Source organism: Macrobrachium nipponense, chromosome 5, assembly GCF_015104395.2.
Source record: "Macrobrachium nipponense isolate FS-2020 chromosome 5, ASM1510439v2, whole genome shotgun sequence".
NCBI classification, from domain to species: domain Eukaryota; kingdom Metazoa; phylum Arthropoda; class Malacostraca; order Decapoda; family Palaemonidae; genus Macrobrachium; species Macrobrachium nipponense.
Window position 1 is genome coordinate 32,653,227 of NC_061107.1, and position 18,241 is coordinate 32,671,467.

General features: G+C 36.1%; 1 protein-coding gene across 1 annotated transcript in view; it reads right to left on the reverse strand.

The window, feature by feature from the left end:
• Positions 1 to 18,241, reverse strand: part of LOC135215281 (ATP-dependent RNA helicase DDX18-like) — a 97,992-nt gene that overhangs the window by 33,571 nt on the left and 46,180 nt on the right. The window contains exons 5-6 of the mRNA XM_064249826.1: positions 12,667 to 12,807; positions 1,946 to 2,106 (exon numbers count right to left, since the gene is read on the reverse strand). Of these exons, the coding sequence (XP_064105896.1) occupies positions 1,946 to 2,106; positions 12,667 to 12,807 (302 nt within the window). The remainder of the gene's footprint in view (positions 1 to 1,945; positions 2,107 to 12,666; positions 12,808 to 18,241) is intronic.

Consider the following 18,241-nt stretch of genomic DNA (forward strand, 5'->3'; position numbering starts at 1 on the left):
ATAGTACTTTTCTCTCTACATTTTGGTGTTTTTATGGGCTCCTTTTATTAGATACCTATACATATACATATATATATATACACTGCACGTCAAAATAATTGTCGCGTTTCAAAACGCGACAGTTTTTTTGCCGCGAATAAGGCGACCCCCATATCTATGGGGAAAAAATCGGCTGGGAGAAACTGACTAATTGGCAACACAACTGAGTCATTTGTCTCACTCACAGCGTGGGAAAAAGTAACCGAAAGTTATCGGTCAGTGTTCTTAAGTGATTTATGAACAGTAGACATCGATCGTGACCTGCCTGATTTTTTGGATCACGCTTCCAGAATTTTCTTGTGAAAGTGTGTGTGTACGCTAGTGTACTATGTCTACAGGGTATACCTCATTTGAAAATCGTGTACGAGTTGTGCAGTTACACAGTGAAGGTTATAAAACTGGCGAAATTAGTAAGAAAATTGGTGTAAACCAGCGAACTGTGCAGCGCATTTTGAAAAAATACCGCGACAATGGAGACCAGGAAGTACCTCGTGCTTCTACTAGTTCTGGGAGGCCACGTATCATTAGTAACAGGGGTTTAAGAGTGCTGGGCAGGGATATTGAAGTCAATCCGACCCTTACTGCCAGAGAACTTAAGGTTGCAAATCCAGATATAGTGGCAGGAGCTTCTGTTAGGACCATACAGCGGCGCTTGAGCAAGGACTTGAAATATTCAAAAGTGAAGGCGCGTAAGAAGCCGCTGATAACCACTAAACAAAAGAAGACTCGACTAAATTTTGCACGTTCTTACAAAGACTGGGCTCTGGCAAAATGGCGTCAAGTGCTATGGAGTGACGAAGCAAGTTTTTTTTGTTTCGGACAATAAGGGAAAGTGTGTGTGGCGAAAGTCGACATCAGACCCGCTGGACCCCAAGTACCTTGCCACGTGTGTGAAATTCCCTTCTTATGTAATGGTATGGGGTTGTTTTGGTTATGGTGGTAAAGGTAATTTAGTAATATTACCTCTGTATAACAATACTGTTAATAAGGACTCGTATTACACACTGTTGAACGAGAATTTGGAGGAATCTTTTGAGCTCAGTAAAACAAGTATTTTTCAGCAGGACGGAGCCCCTTCGCATACTGCGAAACAAAATATTAATTGGTTCAAGGCCTGTGGAATTGATTTTATACAAGACTGGCCAGGTAATTCCCCAGATATTTCGCCTATTGAAAATCTTTCGGGCGATTATGAAAAGAAAATTACAGGACGTTGACACGACAACAAACTGAAAAGTTAGAGACAGAGTTGAAACGTATCTGGGACAACCTTGACGAGAAGCTCCTGCAAAAACTTGCAGATTCCGTCCCCAATAGGCTTAAAGAAGTTCGGAAACGTCGGGGAATGCCTATTAAATATTAGGCTAGGAGTTGGTGAGTGTTAACCTATTTTTTTTTTTTTTATTACTAACCATTGATTTTTAAGTAATATTTTCTTTTCCGCAACATGTTTTTTTCTTACGAAATCGCTACCACGACAGTTTTTTTGAGTGGGTACTGTATATATATATATATATACATATATATATATATATATATATATATATATATATATATATATATAATATAAATATATATATATCTAAAATAATTCTGAAATTAGTGCAGGATCAAAATGTCTATTAGAACTTTATAAAAAAACTACCTATGTTCCAAATTGAAACTAGAATTCATTGGAGAGAGAGAGAGAGAGAGAGAGAGAGAGAGAAGAGTAGAGAGAGAGAGGAGAGACGAGAGAGAGAGAGAGAGAGAGAGAGAGAGAGAGGTATATATAGTATTTTATGAAATTAACAGTTTACATGCTCTTAAGAGACAATAAAATTCTAATGAAAAAGGAAGTCATGACAAGCTCCAATTAAATTCCTATTACAACATACTAAATATCATCAAATTCTGTTTTACTTACATGGATATATAAAACTGGAACATCAATGTAATTCAGTAGTTCATAATAAAACTTCACTGCCATGCAGGAACTAAAGAACACCATCACTTTCTTCTTTCGGTTCTTTTTCAAAAACGTATATAGAACCACGAACCTTTTATCAGCTGGACACACAAGGTAAGCTGAAATGAAAAAAAAAAAAAATTGACAAAACTGCACAAAATTACTTGACTTCACAAGCCTTAATTAATCTGATCCCCACTGTTCAAACTTGTTACTTATTTTAGCAAGTGGGTGTGTTTGTTTAAGACACATCTCTCCTACAGCATACAACAACCACTTCCCAAATTATTTTTTACTTCACTTCTGTTCTGGTCACCATTAGACTTGGCATACTGTACATTGATTTTTACACCTCTCTCTTCCATTTCACTCTTACAGCAATCTGAGTCAAGTGAGTGGTACAGCCACTTTTTTTTCTTTTATTATTATTATTATTATTTTTTTTGAGTTGGGAGCACTGTACTGTAAATCTGCAAATGTAAACTGTTCAAATAATAAAAGTTCAATAACAAATAAAGTATTGCAAAAATAATCACAATATGAAAACTTTGTATACTTTCTATCTCACTGAAAATTAGTGTGTGTGTGTGTGTGTGTGTGTGTGTGTGTGTGTGTGTGTGTGTGTGTGTGTGTGTGTGTGTGTGTGTCCCCTTAGAAAATCATGTTGACACTTATCAAATACTGTAATTGCTGCAATTTAAAAATAATTTAGCACACAGTCCCTGGTTATCAGCAGGGGGGGTTCAGTTCTATGCGGGGTGCTGATAATCGAAAACCGCCATTAAGGCCAGGGTCACCATCTGGGAAGCCATTATTTTTTTAAAAATCGAATTTGAGTTTTTTATGGATCCATATCCTATACCTATCCAAAAACACAGTACGAAGTTCATTTAAACATTCCGCGGCTTTTTTCGTGTCACACGTGACTTTAAAGGGACATGGGTGTAATTAATTTTAAGGGCCGAGCGCGAAAATAAACCTCACGCGGTCCGAAATACCTACAGTTCATTTCTGCCTGTACTTTTGGTATTTTAGTTTGGTTTTATGCCTTAAAATCTAGTGATATCTGGCATGTGTACATCCCTCCACTCAGCCAAGGCTGTGAGAAGTACCAACAGCCAAACGTGACCAAACACCAATACAGGAAATTCTTTGGTAAGCAATGTCAATGAGAAGAGGGAAGGTGGCCCCTGTTGGTAAAACAAAACCCCTTTTCAATTAATTGACTTTGTCATGACACCCCAGCAGGGAGGCTAAAAGGCAGATAAAAAGGCATAAAAGAGAGAGAGAAACATACACTGACACTATCAACATTCAACAAGATACCAAAGCAAGAAGTAAATAGTGATAATTTCTATTAAACATTACATTAAACAAAGAATAATTGAGTCTAATATCGATATATGTGTTTGGAATGTCATATGTGAAAATTATACTAATCATAAGTCAATAACCATAGTATGTTGTACACTAAAGAGTTCAAGCATATTACTGAAAACTTTGAAGTACGATTACTCATTTTTTTATGGAATGATAAATAATATCGCTAGAGAGAATTTTATTGAAAAAAAGGGGATATTGGCATGACATCAAAGCTATCGATCTATTTAACTATCTATATCTTGATCTGCTTGAGAATTTAGGAAAAACTAAACTACATGTTGTTTGTATGACATTTGAGTATGTACATGCAAAAGCAGGTGAGTCTAGATTAAAAAAATAAGACCGCAATGTACTTATGGCAACGGACAAAAAGACAGACTGACGGACGGACAACAGACACACACATTGCGTTCTTAAGCTAACATAAAGTTGGTAATGATAATATAATTATACCCTGGTAATATTAGGTTGCTAAGTAAAATACTTTTACTTAAATTAATATTTTTGTGTTTTGGGGTGATCCTGACCTTAACCGAAACTCGGTGATTTATGGCACTTATGGCAGAGAATTTTGGTTAATAGTGTCCGTGTTAGGTATGTTATGGCGACATAAACACTATTCTCGGCACTTTATGGCGGCGATAAATGAAACTCAACTCGTTATAATGCCATAAATCTCCGATTTTATGGGGGCTAGAAAGTGCCATAAAACTGGATCACCATTAACCAAAACCGTCGATATCTGGGGACTGCCTGTACTAGCCCTTGTAACACCTATAGTACATCAAATGACTTCTGTTACATTTCATCCTTTTATATTACAATAAAGTCATCCATAAAATAAATAAATAAATAAATGATTAATTTAAATGACTGGTAACATTGGGATGGTGTATGTGGGGTGTTGAGGGATGACTTATTAATGCAACTCCCCCAAAAACAGAAGCAATTCAAAAGGGTCATAAGACTAAACCTTTTTGCAGTTTTCCTCAAGCTTTTATATGCAATGACAGGTACAACTACCAATAATAAACAATAGCCATAATTTACCAATAATATACAGACAGTCCCCAGATAGCCCAGATAGATGTGTTATGAAGGAGTGATGTAGTGGTTGCATTTGACTCTCAAGTGTCGCTTGTGAGAGAGAGAGAGAGAGAGAGAGAGAGAGAGAGAGAGAGAGAGAGAGAGAGAGAGAGAGAGAGGCTGGTGGTTTTGGTCGTCTCGTAAGGTTGTTTGTTTGTTGGAGGCACTAAGAAGGGTTTGGATGCTTTGTGTACTTGCCTTGTCGTGTTTTATGTTTGTTGTTATGAAGATAGTATGGGGAAGGCTTGTGTCAGTGGTTTTCCGTTTAGAGAGAGAGAGAGAGAGAGAGAGAGAGAGAGAGAGAGAGAGAGAGAGAGAGAGAGAGAGAGAGAGAGAGAGAGAGAGAGAGCGTGGATGGCGTATGGGTAGTTAATGAGTGAATTGCTTGTTGGCTGGCAGTTGGGTTTGCCTGTATTATTATTATTATAAAAGTAGTTTTACCAGACCACTGAGCTGATTTTCAGCTCTCCTAGGGCTGGCCCGAAGGATTAGATAAAATGCCAGGTCTAGCCCTTAGGCCAGAACTGGGACCAAATTGGTCATTCAGGATAAATAAAAAAAAAAATGCACAAAGGCGAACGCTTTCAATACTAGAACAACAAAACACACAATAAATACATTTACTCATGTTCCCTTACATACATACTAAAACGGTATATTAAAATTCGGAATTAAGTTTTAAATTTTTGAAATTTTGTTTTAAAATTCACTAAAAAAAACTTATATTTTATCAATTAAATTGCAGTTCCTCAGAAAAGTCAAAATTGGAACTACTGAAAATGTAAAAGATTCTGTCAAAATTTCTTTTATTGTTTTATTTCCAAAAGTTGACAGTCTCTGCTGGTCATACTTTGGACACTCGCACAAGACATGTCTGACTGTTACCAACTCCTTGCACTCTGAACACTCTGGAGCAGGGTCGCGTGGGTTGCTCATCAGGTGCCCGTGTGTCAGACGAGTGTGGCCTATACGGAGGCGTGTCAGGATTACTTGAGCATGTCTCTCTCTTTGATATGCTGAACTCCATTTGTTAACATCCTGTTTTATTTGTTTTAATTTATTATTTTCAGGCTCTTCAGCCCATACGTTTTGCCATTTATTTACAATTATTGTTTTTATATATCTTATATAATCACTGGTGGGGATGTTTACATTTGCTTTTATCATTTGGACTGCTTCTTTAGCTGCTTTATCAGACTCTTCATTTCCTCTTATCCCCACATGAGCAGGTATCCAACATATTTCAATATTTTTGCCATTTTTATATAATTTGTGGAGTTCAAATTGAATTTGCTGTACAAAATTAATTTTTGGATTGTAATTCTGAAGAGCTTCTATGGCACTTCTCCAGTCACTAAAAAATCACAAAATTATTAATTGAAGTTTGCTTTATAATTTTGATAGCTACTTTAATTGCACACAACTCTGCTGTGAAGACTGAGGCATGATTGGGTAGAGAAAATTGATATGTTTTGTTCTGCGATATAGCTGCATATCCTACGCCATGTTGCGACTTGGACCCGTCGGTATATATTGCATAATGTGAACTTTTCTGTCTTATATGTTCTATGGTTTTTTGTTTATGGTGTTCTGGGGTATATACGGAACTTTTTGATAAATATTTCAAGCGAGTGCAAGTCTTTACTTTAATCATAGTCCAATGGGGTGGTAACTTTACTATTGGAGGTACTTGTATATATATTTAATGACTCAAACAGTCTATTAGCTCTAATTGGGAAAGGTGGTGAATGATTGTTTATAAAGACATCCCTTAACTCAAATAGACTTTTAGTTGGTGAATCACTTGCCTTGATTCTTAATGCACTTTTCAAGGTTATGAATTCTCTATGGAGGGATAGTGGCAGTTCGCCACATTCAACTTGTACAGAGGAGACTGGTGAGGATCTAAATGCTCCTGTGCATATTCTTAGGCCTTCGTTGTGAATTGGGTCTAATATTTTTAGTGCTGCTTGTCTGAAGCTGACCCGTATATTTCACTTCCATAATCAATAATTGATAGCACTGTTGCTTTATAAAGTATAGTAAGAGTATGTCTATCAGCTCCCCAATTTGTGTGAGAAAGTTTTTTAATTAGGTTTAATGCTCTTTTGCATTTCGATTTTATGTAAGTTATATGGGCTTTCCAGTTGAGGTGTGCATCAAATATTAAACCTAAAAATTTTTGCAGTTTGGCTAATTGGTATATTATGGTTTCTCATTTTTAATTCTGCTTCTTCACCTTTTTTCCAAATTTTACTTTTATAAAAAAATGACCGCTTGGGTTTTTTCTATGGAAAATCTAAATCCTACTGATGAGGCCCATTCATCTATTTTATTATAGTTTTATTAATAATTCTTTCTGCATGTTTTATGCGTGATGCTGTGTAATATATTGCAAAATCATCCATATACAAATTACTCTTAATTCCAACCGGTAGCATGTTACTGATGTTGTTAATTGCCAATGTGAACAAAGTACCACTAAGGACGCTAACCTTGTGGTACTCCATTTTCAAGTGGAAATATTTGGAAAAAACATTATCTATTCTCACCTGAAAAGTGCGGTCAGTCATGAAGTTTTTAATAAATTTAGGAAGATGGCCGCGATGTTTATTATTATGTAAAGATTTTAATATTGCATACCTCCAAGTAGTGTCGTATGCCTTTTGAATGTCAAAAAAGACAGCTATTGTAATTTGTTTTCCTTTCAAATCCTCTACGTATATGGTCTTCCAAACTACACAGAGAATCTAATGTAGACCTATTACGTTGTGAACCAAACTGTGTAGGACTTAAAATTTTTTATTTTCACGAATGTGCCATGTAAGTCGTGCATTAACCATTTTCTCAATAACTGCATATACAACTTGTTAGTGAGATAGGTCTATAATTATTCACATTACTAGCATCTTTTCCTGGTTTGGGTATAGGAATTATTATTGCATTTCGCCATTTGTCTGGAAACAAGTTTTGGAGCCATAAATGATTGTTTTTTAAAATTTTAATAAGTATGATTTTGCCAAAGGTGCTAGGTGGCAAATCATCTCAAAGCAAACATCATCTCCTCCAGGGGCAGATTTATTACTGTTCAAGAGAGCATATTCTAACTCTTCCATATTGAACTTTTTATATATATATCTTCCTTTGTCTCAAAATTAAGTATAATAGACTCTGCTTTGTTTTTTACTTTTTTAAAAAATGTTTGTCTAGATTTTCGTCACTACTTATTTTGGCAAAACTTTGCAAACCAAGTATGTTACTTATTTCGAAGGGATCTAAAATTTTATTTCCATTATCTAATATAGCTTGTCTGGGTGGTCTAATGTTTGTTCCATTTATTTTCTGAATTTTTCCCATACTTTTTGAATGGATGTTCGCTTGTTATTTCTGACACATAGGACCTCCAAGATATTATTTTTTACCTTTTATTACTTCTTTTCTAAATTTGGCTGATATTTTATTGTATAAAGGTTTTAATACATCTATTTCTAATGTAAAATTGTAATTTTTAATATATTTTCTTCTGTGAATGGTTTTGATTTATTAACTTTATTGAATCTTCTGTTTAGAGTATCTAACCTTCTTCCTAGAGAGTGTTTTTCTCGTACTAATTCAGTTAGATCATCTGACCACCAGGGGACTTTAAGTTTTTTTTATTATGGGGTTTTGAATGAGGAATAGCTTTGTCTGCTGCCTTTTTAATGAAGGACACAATGAAATCGTTCGTCTCATTGTGATTTCTCAAATAATCATAGGGCGGTATTTTATCGGTATGAAAGTAAAAAATGTCCCAATCTGCTTTTTGCATGTTGTAATGTGGAGAATATGGTTTTGGTTCATTATTTAATAAGGATATTATTATGGGAAAATGGTCACTTGAGTAGGAGTCATCACATATATTCCAATCTAGTCTGTCAACTATATTTGTTGAACAAAGGGTGACATCTACTGTGGAAAATGTTCCATGGGTTCTGGAATAATATGTACTTCACTGTCATTCAGACAACAAAGATTATTAGCGTTCATTAAGTTTTCTATTTTTGCTCCATCTTTATCTGGAGTAATGTTGTTATAGTCCCATATTGAGTTATGCGCATTGAAATCTCCTACAATTAATATTGGATTCTTAAACTCTTTTATTATTTTCTGTAATTTGTTTAAATCATACTTTTTATTAGGCTGATTGTATAAGTTAATTTTATCAAACACATTATTTTCTATTTTCACTGTTATTGCTGAAATTTGCAATTCAGTGTAATCTATATCTAATTTGTTGTATATAATTTTATTATGGACATATATTGCTGTTCCTAAATTATTTTCATTTTCCTGTGATGTTGTAGCTAATAGATATTTACCTATTTTTGGAACACGTTTTCCTATGTGTTGTATACATATAATCATTCTCGTTAATAATCCATTTATATTCCATTGAATTATATAACGATTGAATGGTGTAATATATGTGGTCAAATTACCCTAGATTATTAAAGCTGATATTTTCTTGAAATTTTTTATAAGTTAATTTGTATTTTTGTAGGTCTTGATTCATTTTTTGTTGTAGTTTGAATCTTACTTTCGTTAACCGTTACTTTTTTACTATCTTGATTTGATTTTTCAATTTTGATTTCTTTACAATATTATCTACAACACTGATGTGTTTCTCTTTGTAATATTCTAAGTGTTCAATACACATACAACCTTCTTCATGAGATTTGATGTTTGTTTTTTCCTTACTCCTATTCCTCATGAAATTTCTTATGGTGTTGGTTAGGCTGTCTTTAGTTATAGTCTTATTTTTGTGGCACATTGCTATAAAGCATTTACTGCAGCCGCATGTATCTTCATGTTTCTCAGTTTGTTGTTTTTCCTTGTTTTTTCCTGTGGCGCCTATAATTGGTGAGTGAATTTCTTCGTTTTCACTGTAGTGACCTGTATTTTGGTTTCCATTTCATCTGAGTTTTTGTGATTCGGTTCCTAGAGGTACTATTGTTACTATGGGAGACAGTGGAATATTAGTGTTTTGTTTCTGAACTTTAGCTTTCGGCGAGATTGGTGGGTTATTTATCTTTTTACAGACTTGTTTGGTGGAATTAGGTGGGGTCTTATCCAGTTGCCTCTTTCGAGTAGTATTATCTGTTTTTTTTTCACATTCTTGTGATTTTAATTCTTCTTTGTTTTCCTCTATGTCATTATCTATTTCAATTTCCGATAAAGAGCTAAATCGATTTTCCACAGTCGTAATATTATGTATGTTTGAAGAGTTCTTTTCATCTTGTATTTTTTGTGGTGGTATTTCTTTATTTCTATTATTATCATTTGTCTCAGTTCTGGTATTGCTTGACTTTGAGGTGTCTGCATACCTAAATTTCTTAGCTGGGTCATTTAATCCTCTCACTTTCAGTTCTAACTTTGCTTCTCTTATCGTCATTCCAGTTCGTTCTTGTAGTAATTTAAGTTCTGTATTGTAGATATAGAACGCACACAATTTAGATCTGGCATGATGTTCTATCCACAATTTACGCATTTGGGTTGGCCACAGTCCCAGCGTGTTTTATGGTCCTGCGAGCTGCAAAAGGCACATCTATAAATATTCCTGCACTTAATTGCTGTATGACCATATTTGCAACAGTTCTTGCATTGCATAGGTTTAGGAACATAAGGTCTTAGTTCCCTATTTAATCCTAGCATTTTAAATTTTTAGGGTAAGGTCTGGCCACTGAACTTTATCTTGGCTATTTTGATAGTTTGACTTTTGTCTTTCCTGCTTGGGACCTCATATACTTCGCAGTCTTCAACATTATTGTACCTTTTCTTTAATGAATCTAAAAGTATTAATCTATCTAATGTTTCATCCTCAAGATTTGGTACTACTACTGTGCCTTGCACACTGTTCATTGTATCATGCCTTGTAACTTTTATATTTATGTTATCGATATTTTTTAAACATTGATAATTTTCCGATTGGTTTTTGGTTGTTGTTTCAACCAACCATTCCCTTTTTTTAATTTGTCTTATGCTCATCTCTTGCGATGGGCATCGATTCAATAGGTAATTTTCTAATTTAATAAAGATATATCTTTGTCAGCTTCTAAGTTCAAAAACCTTGACCAGTTTGACTCCCCAAAGAGAGAATCAAAGTGAATCAAGGTTGGGTCCTGGCGATATCTATTTCTTTTGGGTTTATTGTATGGTAATAATGTCTTAATACCACTCTGATTTTCATTATTTGAGTTATCCTGAGAACAGTCCATTGCCATGCCATAAGTCATTGTGAGGTTAATTTTATTCTCCATATATAGTATTAAAAAAATTTCATCCAGGATGAGGTCCCTCTCACCAAGGAGGCCCAACCGGGGGAGACCAATGCCGTTACACACACTGGTAACTGCCCTGGGTCCCTCACCTGGATATACGCCATACCCACAGTGCCTTAAGGGTCGTCAGTCCCATGAGATCGGACCCAGCACTGTGGGCATGGCTTGACTTAAAAATTTCCCCTCGCTCAACCACGTCAGGTACTCTAGTTTTACGGGTGGAGAGGCATGCCATCCAACTCCACCCTCCATCAAGTTAAAAGAGCTGTCAATTCAATAGTCCAAAACCATGCCAGGGTCGTCAACGAAAGAAGAAGAAGGGAAAGGGGAAAATTTATAAGGAGGAGGAGTAAAGGAGTTAAAGGTCCCAATGTTCAGTTGAATTCACAGCAGAAAGAGTAGGCGTAAAGGGGCATACTCTCTCTGCAGTGGATCCCTAAGCCCCCCACCTCGTCAAGGAGTTGGGATCAGGGGGGTTTGCCTGTAGACTTGGTCGTGGAGCCTTGAGGGAGTTAGAAGTAAGGAGTCTATATTTGGCAGTTTTTGGGACAGTCTGGTCAGAGGTAGCGAGTTGCTGCTGTATGTTTTCTGGATTGTTTTGATATTGAGTGATTGAGTTTGTTGTGCTTGTGTCTGTCTGAAGGTTGTTGAGCTTGTGAGTTTCTGTTGCATTTTATTTGTGGATCGTTGTGTTTGAGAGTTGTTGTGAACTTTTGATGTTGATTAGTGTTTGTTTGTGTTATTGATTTGTTGTGTTTTGAGTTGTGTGGTCTCAATGTTGATTGGTGTTTGTTTGTGTTAGGATTGTGGTGTTTGTTGAGCTGTGTGAAGTCTTGGCGTCGTAGGTGTTTGTTTGTGCAGTAATTTGTTGTGTTGTTTTGAGTCGCTGTATGGTTTTGGTGCTTATTTGGTTTTTGGTGTATGATAATCAGCGGTTGTAGTGTCTCAACGACTGAATCCAGTAGACAGCACAGTGTCTCGCCCTGAATTTCTTGGTATAAGGTGAGTACATGGATTTTGAAAGTTTTGTTTGTTTTCTTTGCAGAACCAACCGTCCTGTACTTGAATAGTAACGTAAAGAGGAGTGTGGCTGGGGGGAATATTATTAGCCAGTACCATTTAAGTAAAAGTGGGGAAATCTTGGTATTCAACTTGCTTAGCTTTGATTCCGTCACAGTGTTCCAGAATTTACCATGAAGGCCAACCCTGCAGATAATAACAAACTATATGCAGACCTCATATATACTGTATAAGGCAACTTCTGTGTACATTCATACATATAAAAAGCTCTCACCAATTCCAGTCTCATCTAAGCTCCAACTAAGGACCTACGTAAAGTTCTTGTTTTTAGACAAATAGGTCAGGCAGAGATTGGTAAAAGGAGCTGCAAAGCAAGTGACAAGGGATTCAAAAAGCTTTACAACTGTCTAGTTGTTGCCCCCAAGGCCTTTGGAGGGTAGGGGCCCACCATTATTCTGGGCCCCCCAACATCTTTTCATCCAGTTATGTACTTCCATAACTTACCCCTTTTTGGACCAACTTCTCCTAATCCCTTCTCATCTCACATCCAACCAATTTCAATTTTTGTTATCTGTATTTTTTCCAGCCTCTTGACACCATCTCTCTTTGTCTATTCCTTTCATAAAACGATCTTCCAACTGTGCTCCAGTCGTGAATTGTAATGTTCTATGATTGGAACTTTTCAAAATCTCCATTTTTCTTGTCAGTGACCCGGTACCATAGCAGAATACTGAAGTCCTTCTGCACCCATGGAACATTATTTCCTAATCAGGCATGAGTGAAACTTGCTTGCATATGAATACTTATAGCAAAATACAAGACTAAGCTTTTCAATGTACGGATACAAAGTACTACTTAAACTGTTATTCTTACCTTGTTCCAGGCCTTCTACTGTTGCCTGAAGTTTATCAGAATCTACATCCACTTCCAATGGCTCTGTGTTCAGTGCCAACCTAGCTAGTTCATTTGTCTTGTTATCTTTGGTTGCACTGAAAAGCATAGTTTGTCTGCGTTCTGAAAAAGATAATTTGGTTAAATTACATTATCTGTGCAAATGAAAAACTACCAAACCACCCAGGGCCCAGTGTCATCTTAAAAAACATAATATACTACAACAGATTCAGTTACAGAAGAAACTAACTTAAAGATGCATTCAATGTTCTGGTTAAATTAGATTTTCAATTATTAATTCACTGACTGTTTGGTAAATTTAAGAGTTCCATTTAAAATTTTTTTTGGCTAACTGGAATGAATTCCAAATTTTTCATAACTAAAAGTCTGGGCCAATTTAGACTGTTCAACTCTTGAATAAATACCAACTAGTCACTGAGTAGGTAATAACATGAGATAAGGAGTGGCTCTTCCCATGGTATTTGCTTAGTCTCCTGCATCTGAGAGAGGGAAGGAAATGGAGATGAAAAGGACATAGTATCTGTTTAACAAAGCTTGGCTAATAGGTCTTATCTTCTATGCTGGAAGACATTGTGACATCAATCCTGGAAATGAGGCTATGGTGTGGTAGGCCCCTGTATTGCTATTCTGGGTTGTGCTGAATGGAAATTCTGAACAGCTGGAAACTTCATTACATGCACGATGTGACGATACAACAATACCCCGAACTTAGGCGATTGAATTTGCGCGAATTCACAATACCGCGAACTTTTCATTGGAACCTAACTAATTATCATACACGAGTTCTTCACAATAGCGTGAACATTTGCGAATCATCCAGAAACGCTGCAAAACCTTGCAAAAGTATATATGCTTAATTTATGTAAATTTTTAAGTTTTAAAGCTTTTCTATATAAAATCTTTATTAAAAATATATTATTTTTATTTTTGTACATGCATAAATATAATACAAAGGTAATTACAGCACCTACCAGTTAGGGCATATACATACTTTTACAAGATGTAATACCCATTCACAAAGTTACTGCACTTTTCAAAGATGATATCCCTTCGGAAACTTTGTTTAACCCTTACTGGATGGGTAAATATATAGACATGCAGCTCCTCAGGCCGGGTTTTAGAAAAAAAAAAACATATCAATGGAAAGAGGAAGATATGCAAATGTACATGGTGAAAGAAAAAATTCCAAAATAGTTTCCCTACCTCTCACAATAAGTTGAAAATGACTATTTACAACCCCTTGTGGAGCTTCTTTTACAAGACTATTGTAAATTTTACCAACTTATATGTTTTTTCTAATAAATAAATTTATGTTATTTTGTAAAATTATAATTACTGCTCAAACCTCAAAACAGATAGGAAATAAAAGCAGTAACAAATTCTTATCATATTTGTTGAAAAATATTTATGTAAATTTACCAAGAACGAATATTCACTTTTTTTTTTTTAACTTTTATGTTTTTTCTAATATTTCTTTGCAACTTTCTTTGTAAAATTACATTTACAACCGACATACTATTGTAGAAGACAAGAACAAAAAACAACAGTAACCCCTTGGTATATTTATGAGCAAACTTACAAAAACACATCACGTGAGAGAGAGAGAGAGACGCAGAACATAACCCCCTTCTAGTCATAAGCACTACTGAAGTCCTGAGACGCCCACACTCGTGATCTTAAGTCAGTATAAAAGTTGCCTTAAGTGAATTTATGGGTTATAAAAGTATTGGGCCCTCTTTCCCGCCCGATTCTTTACAAATCGATGGCGCGTAATACTGTTTAACTACAGGATCAATCCATCCACTACCCCATACCTGTTATTACTACTCCTGAGGATCAATCTCTCCATTAAGGGTTAATTTCTGGAGTATGTACTATACTACAATTGGTATAAGTTTTCATGCTTTTAAGTGTAAAATCAGTCTGGAGATTTTGTGTATGCTATTTATATTTTTAAAAATATTCTCTCTCTCTCTCTCTCTCTCTCTCCATACATTTTCTTTTTTTTATTGAATTGTGTACCTTCGTTATGACTGACTTATGAAGTTTATCTAGTGACCCAAAGAAAACTTTTACTCTGAGGGAAAAAGAAAAGGGCATCCTATGAATTAGGGGTAACTATTTTTTTTGTCAACCAATTACTATTTCTTTTTTAAGGGTAATGTATTAAGCTAACTTTTAAATGCAGTTACAGTAACTTAATTTCATTTAAAAGTTACCTTAATACTTTGGGAGCATGATTATGGTCATATTTAGTGTTCAAACTCTAGAGGCAAGCATTTATTAACATTTTTAGAGATCATGCCAAACTTATGCGAAACCTCCCCTTGCGCAAGGGAGTCTGGAACCTAACCTCGCATAAGTTCGGGGTACGTATTACTGTAGTTCTATTTTCTTTAAAGTATACAGGTTTACAGTCATACCCACTTAATAGTTATGGCATTTCCATTGCAAATAAAAGAAATTGAGAATTAACATAAAATATACATACGTACATGAAAAAAGGGTAATTAATTAAGACTCCCATGGATTGGTTTGATTTTGAATCAATTGCCATTAGTTTGTTAAGCGGCCATGACAGCAGTGCCACATATTGTTTATAACTTCCCAACAGCAAAAATTATGCCATCTCTCTTTTGTTTTTATGAAACTAATTGTTAGTAATGAAAATGTGAAATCAAATATATTTTCAATACTGAGTGAATAAATCACAATTTTTGAAAGTAAATTGTATTTCTCTTAACTATACAAACCTGAGGTCCTTTACAATAGGAATTACTTTGTGGCGTAGCTGTAATACAGCCGTTAAATTCTTGAACAAGGTGGTTAGGCCATAACTACCACCCGATAAGTGGGGAGACCTGCCTGCCCAGATGTAAACACTCCCAATATTTTCTTTTTTTTGTTTTTTTTTTTTTTTTTTTTTTTTTTTTTTTTTTTTTTATGGGCCCATGTTTCAGACTGAGGGATGGCATGAGGTGGGCAATTAGCATAAAGGACCTCAGGTTTGTATAGCTAGGAAAAATATAATTTACTTTAAAAAATTGTGATTTGTTCCTACACAACATACAAACGCACAGTCCTTTACAATAGGAAAACTCACTAGTTGGAGGGAGGAATCTGAGCGAGTTTCCATAACTGACTGGAGTTCAGCCCACCTGGGCAATTCCTCCTGGTCGACAAAGTGAGGAGAAGTGCACTACCTCTGACACATTGATCGGCGTATAAGAACTGCAAGATCAAAAGTCAGACCTCTGGCCTATTTAAATAAATGAGGAATCATAACTCATCTGAAAAACACAGTGAAGAATATAAAGAGTCTGAGGCATTAAGGCAAAGATACGAGACATTCCTGCCTTGTTTCCTGCATCTCCTTCCTCCCTTGCTGGAGGAAGGAGTGGGATTGCTTCTATGATTCTGATAAGAAAAATAGAGAGGAAACTTGATGTGCAAGCTAATCGCATTAAACACCCAACCAGGCAGTATAAGTTCGAGTCCTATTCTCAACCTGAATGAAGAGAAGTAGAAGGACAAGAGATGCAACTTGTCCTCTGGAAGAAGCGGGGTAAGAAAACACAACTTGTTAAGCATCCACCACGGATGCTTAACCTGTGGTTGACTCCCCCTGTAGTGGAGAAAGGAAATCGGCATCCAATGAAGGGTGTCGAGTCTCCGCATGTACAGCAATCCATCAATAGGACAAGTAATGATTGATCTGGATCAATAAATACAAAGTCCAAGGAGTAGGGAATCATGAAGGGTTTGACCCATCAAAAACAGATACCGAATGATTTGACATCTGAGACAGAGTCGTGACATGAATGATGATGTTGATCAATGCAATAAGTCTCTCCTCTTTGCCAGCGCTGGAGAGAGACAGGATGCAGTCTTGAAGAAAGAAAGAAAAAAATAAAAACTGCCTGATGATTCTCGTAAGGGCTCGTGTCCTAAACAAGAGTCAAATGCTGTCCAGAGGCCTGAGGTTCCTGGGATGGCAAGATAGAGAAAAAGTTTCTTATCAGTAATAGAATCTCAACTGAGGAGAAACAATACTACTTACATGAAAGACTAAAAAGAGTGTGTACCCATGTCTTTCACAGTTGAAAGAAGTTAACTTTTGAGATTCTGACAGAGAAAAGTCCAGTCAATAATGCCAACCAGAGAGGACGGTTCTAATCCATGACATCTACAAAGGACTGAAAGAGAATTTCAGCTATTTCATTGCTGTCTGGCAAAAAAGTCTGTGCTGGCAATGAAGGCTGGAGGTCTTTAGCCATGCAAATCAAAGGGATGTACTACCTGCATGAACTGCTTCTCAACACTGTGAAGGTTGGTCAGGAGGAACTTGTCTCTTTACCCTGACAATGGCACTGTCAGGGCAGGCAAAGTCTTCCAGCATTTATTCCAATTCAGGATGAACAACTAATAGTTGAACACTTTACGAATTAGAAAAATGTATAAAAGGCAAAACCGCTGCTATCAGTAATAGAATCTCAACTGAGGAGAAACAATACTACTTACATGAAAGACTAAAAAGTGTGTGTACCCACGTCTTTCACAGTTGGATCAGAGAGAAGTTAACTTTTGAGATTCTGACAGAGAAAAGCCCGGTCAATGATGCCAACCAGAGAGGACGGTTCTAATCCCTGACATCTGGCAAAAAAGTCTGTGCTGGCAATGAAGGCTGGAGGTCTTTAGCCATGCAAATCAAAAGGATGTGCTGCCTGCATGAACTGCTTCTCGACACTGTGAAGGTTGGTTCAGGGAGGAACTTGTCTCTTTACCCTGACAATGGCACTGTCAGGGCAAGCAAAGTTTTCCAGCATTTATTCCAATTCAGGGTGAACAACTAATAGTTGAACCCTTTACAAATTAGAAAAATGTATAAAAGGCAAAACCGCTGCTATCGAGTGCACTACAGATACACTCGAGCACCTGCATGTCAACTGAGACAAGAGGGATAGAAACCCTCTTGTTTGGTGATACACTGGTCCTCCCGTATTCGCAGGGATGCGTACCAGACCCCCTCTTCCTATATAGTTAGAACTCGCGAATAGGTGGAACCCCTATAAAAATGCTTAAAACCTCCTATTTTGTTAGTTAAAACCGAAGAAAAACCCACTAACAATTTGTATACCTTGTTTTTTTTATATGTAGTTTTATCACAAAAAGTGTATTATATATATATATATATATATACAGGCAGTCCCCGGGTTACGACGGGGGTTCCGTTCTTGAGACGCGGCGTAAGCCGAAATCGTCGTAAGCCGGAACGACGCTTGGAAATATGTCTTAAACTAATAAAAAGTTTATAAAAACCTTACTTGTAATCCTTTGGTTACACTACATGTTGTTTCCTGTAGTTTTATGTACAACCTGGGAGTTATTTTCATAAAAGAATGCTGGTTCTTGAAGGTAAAAACTCATTGTAATCCCTCTGGTGACACTACCATTCTTGAAGTTTTATGTACAACCTGGAGTGATTTTGCAAAATCTTGAGGGCTACAAGAACAGCTGATTACTATTTACGTATCAT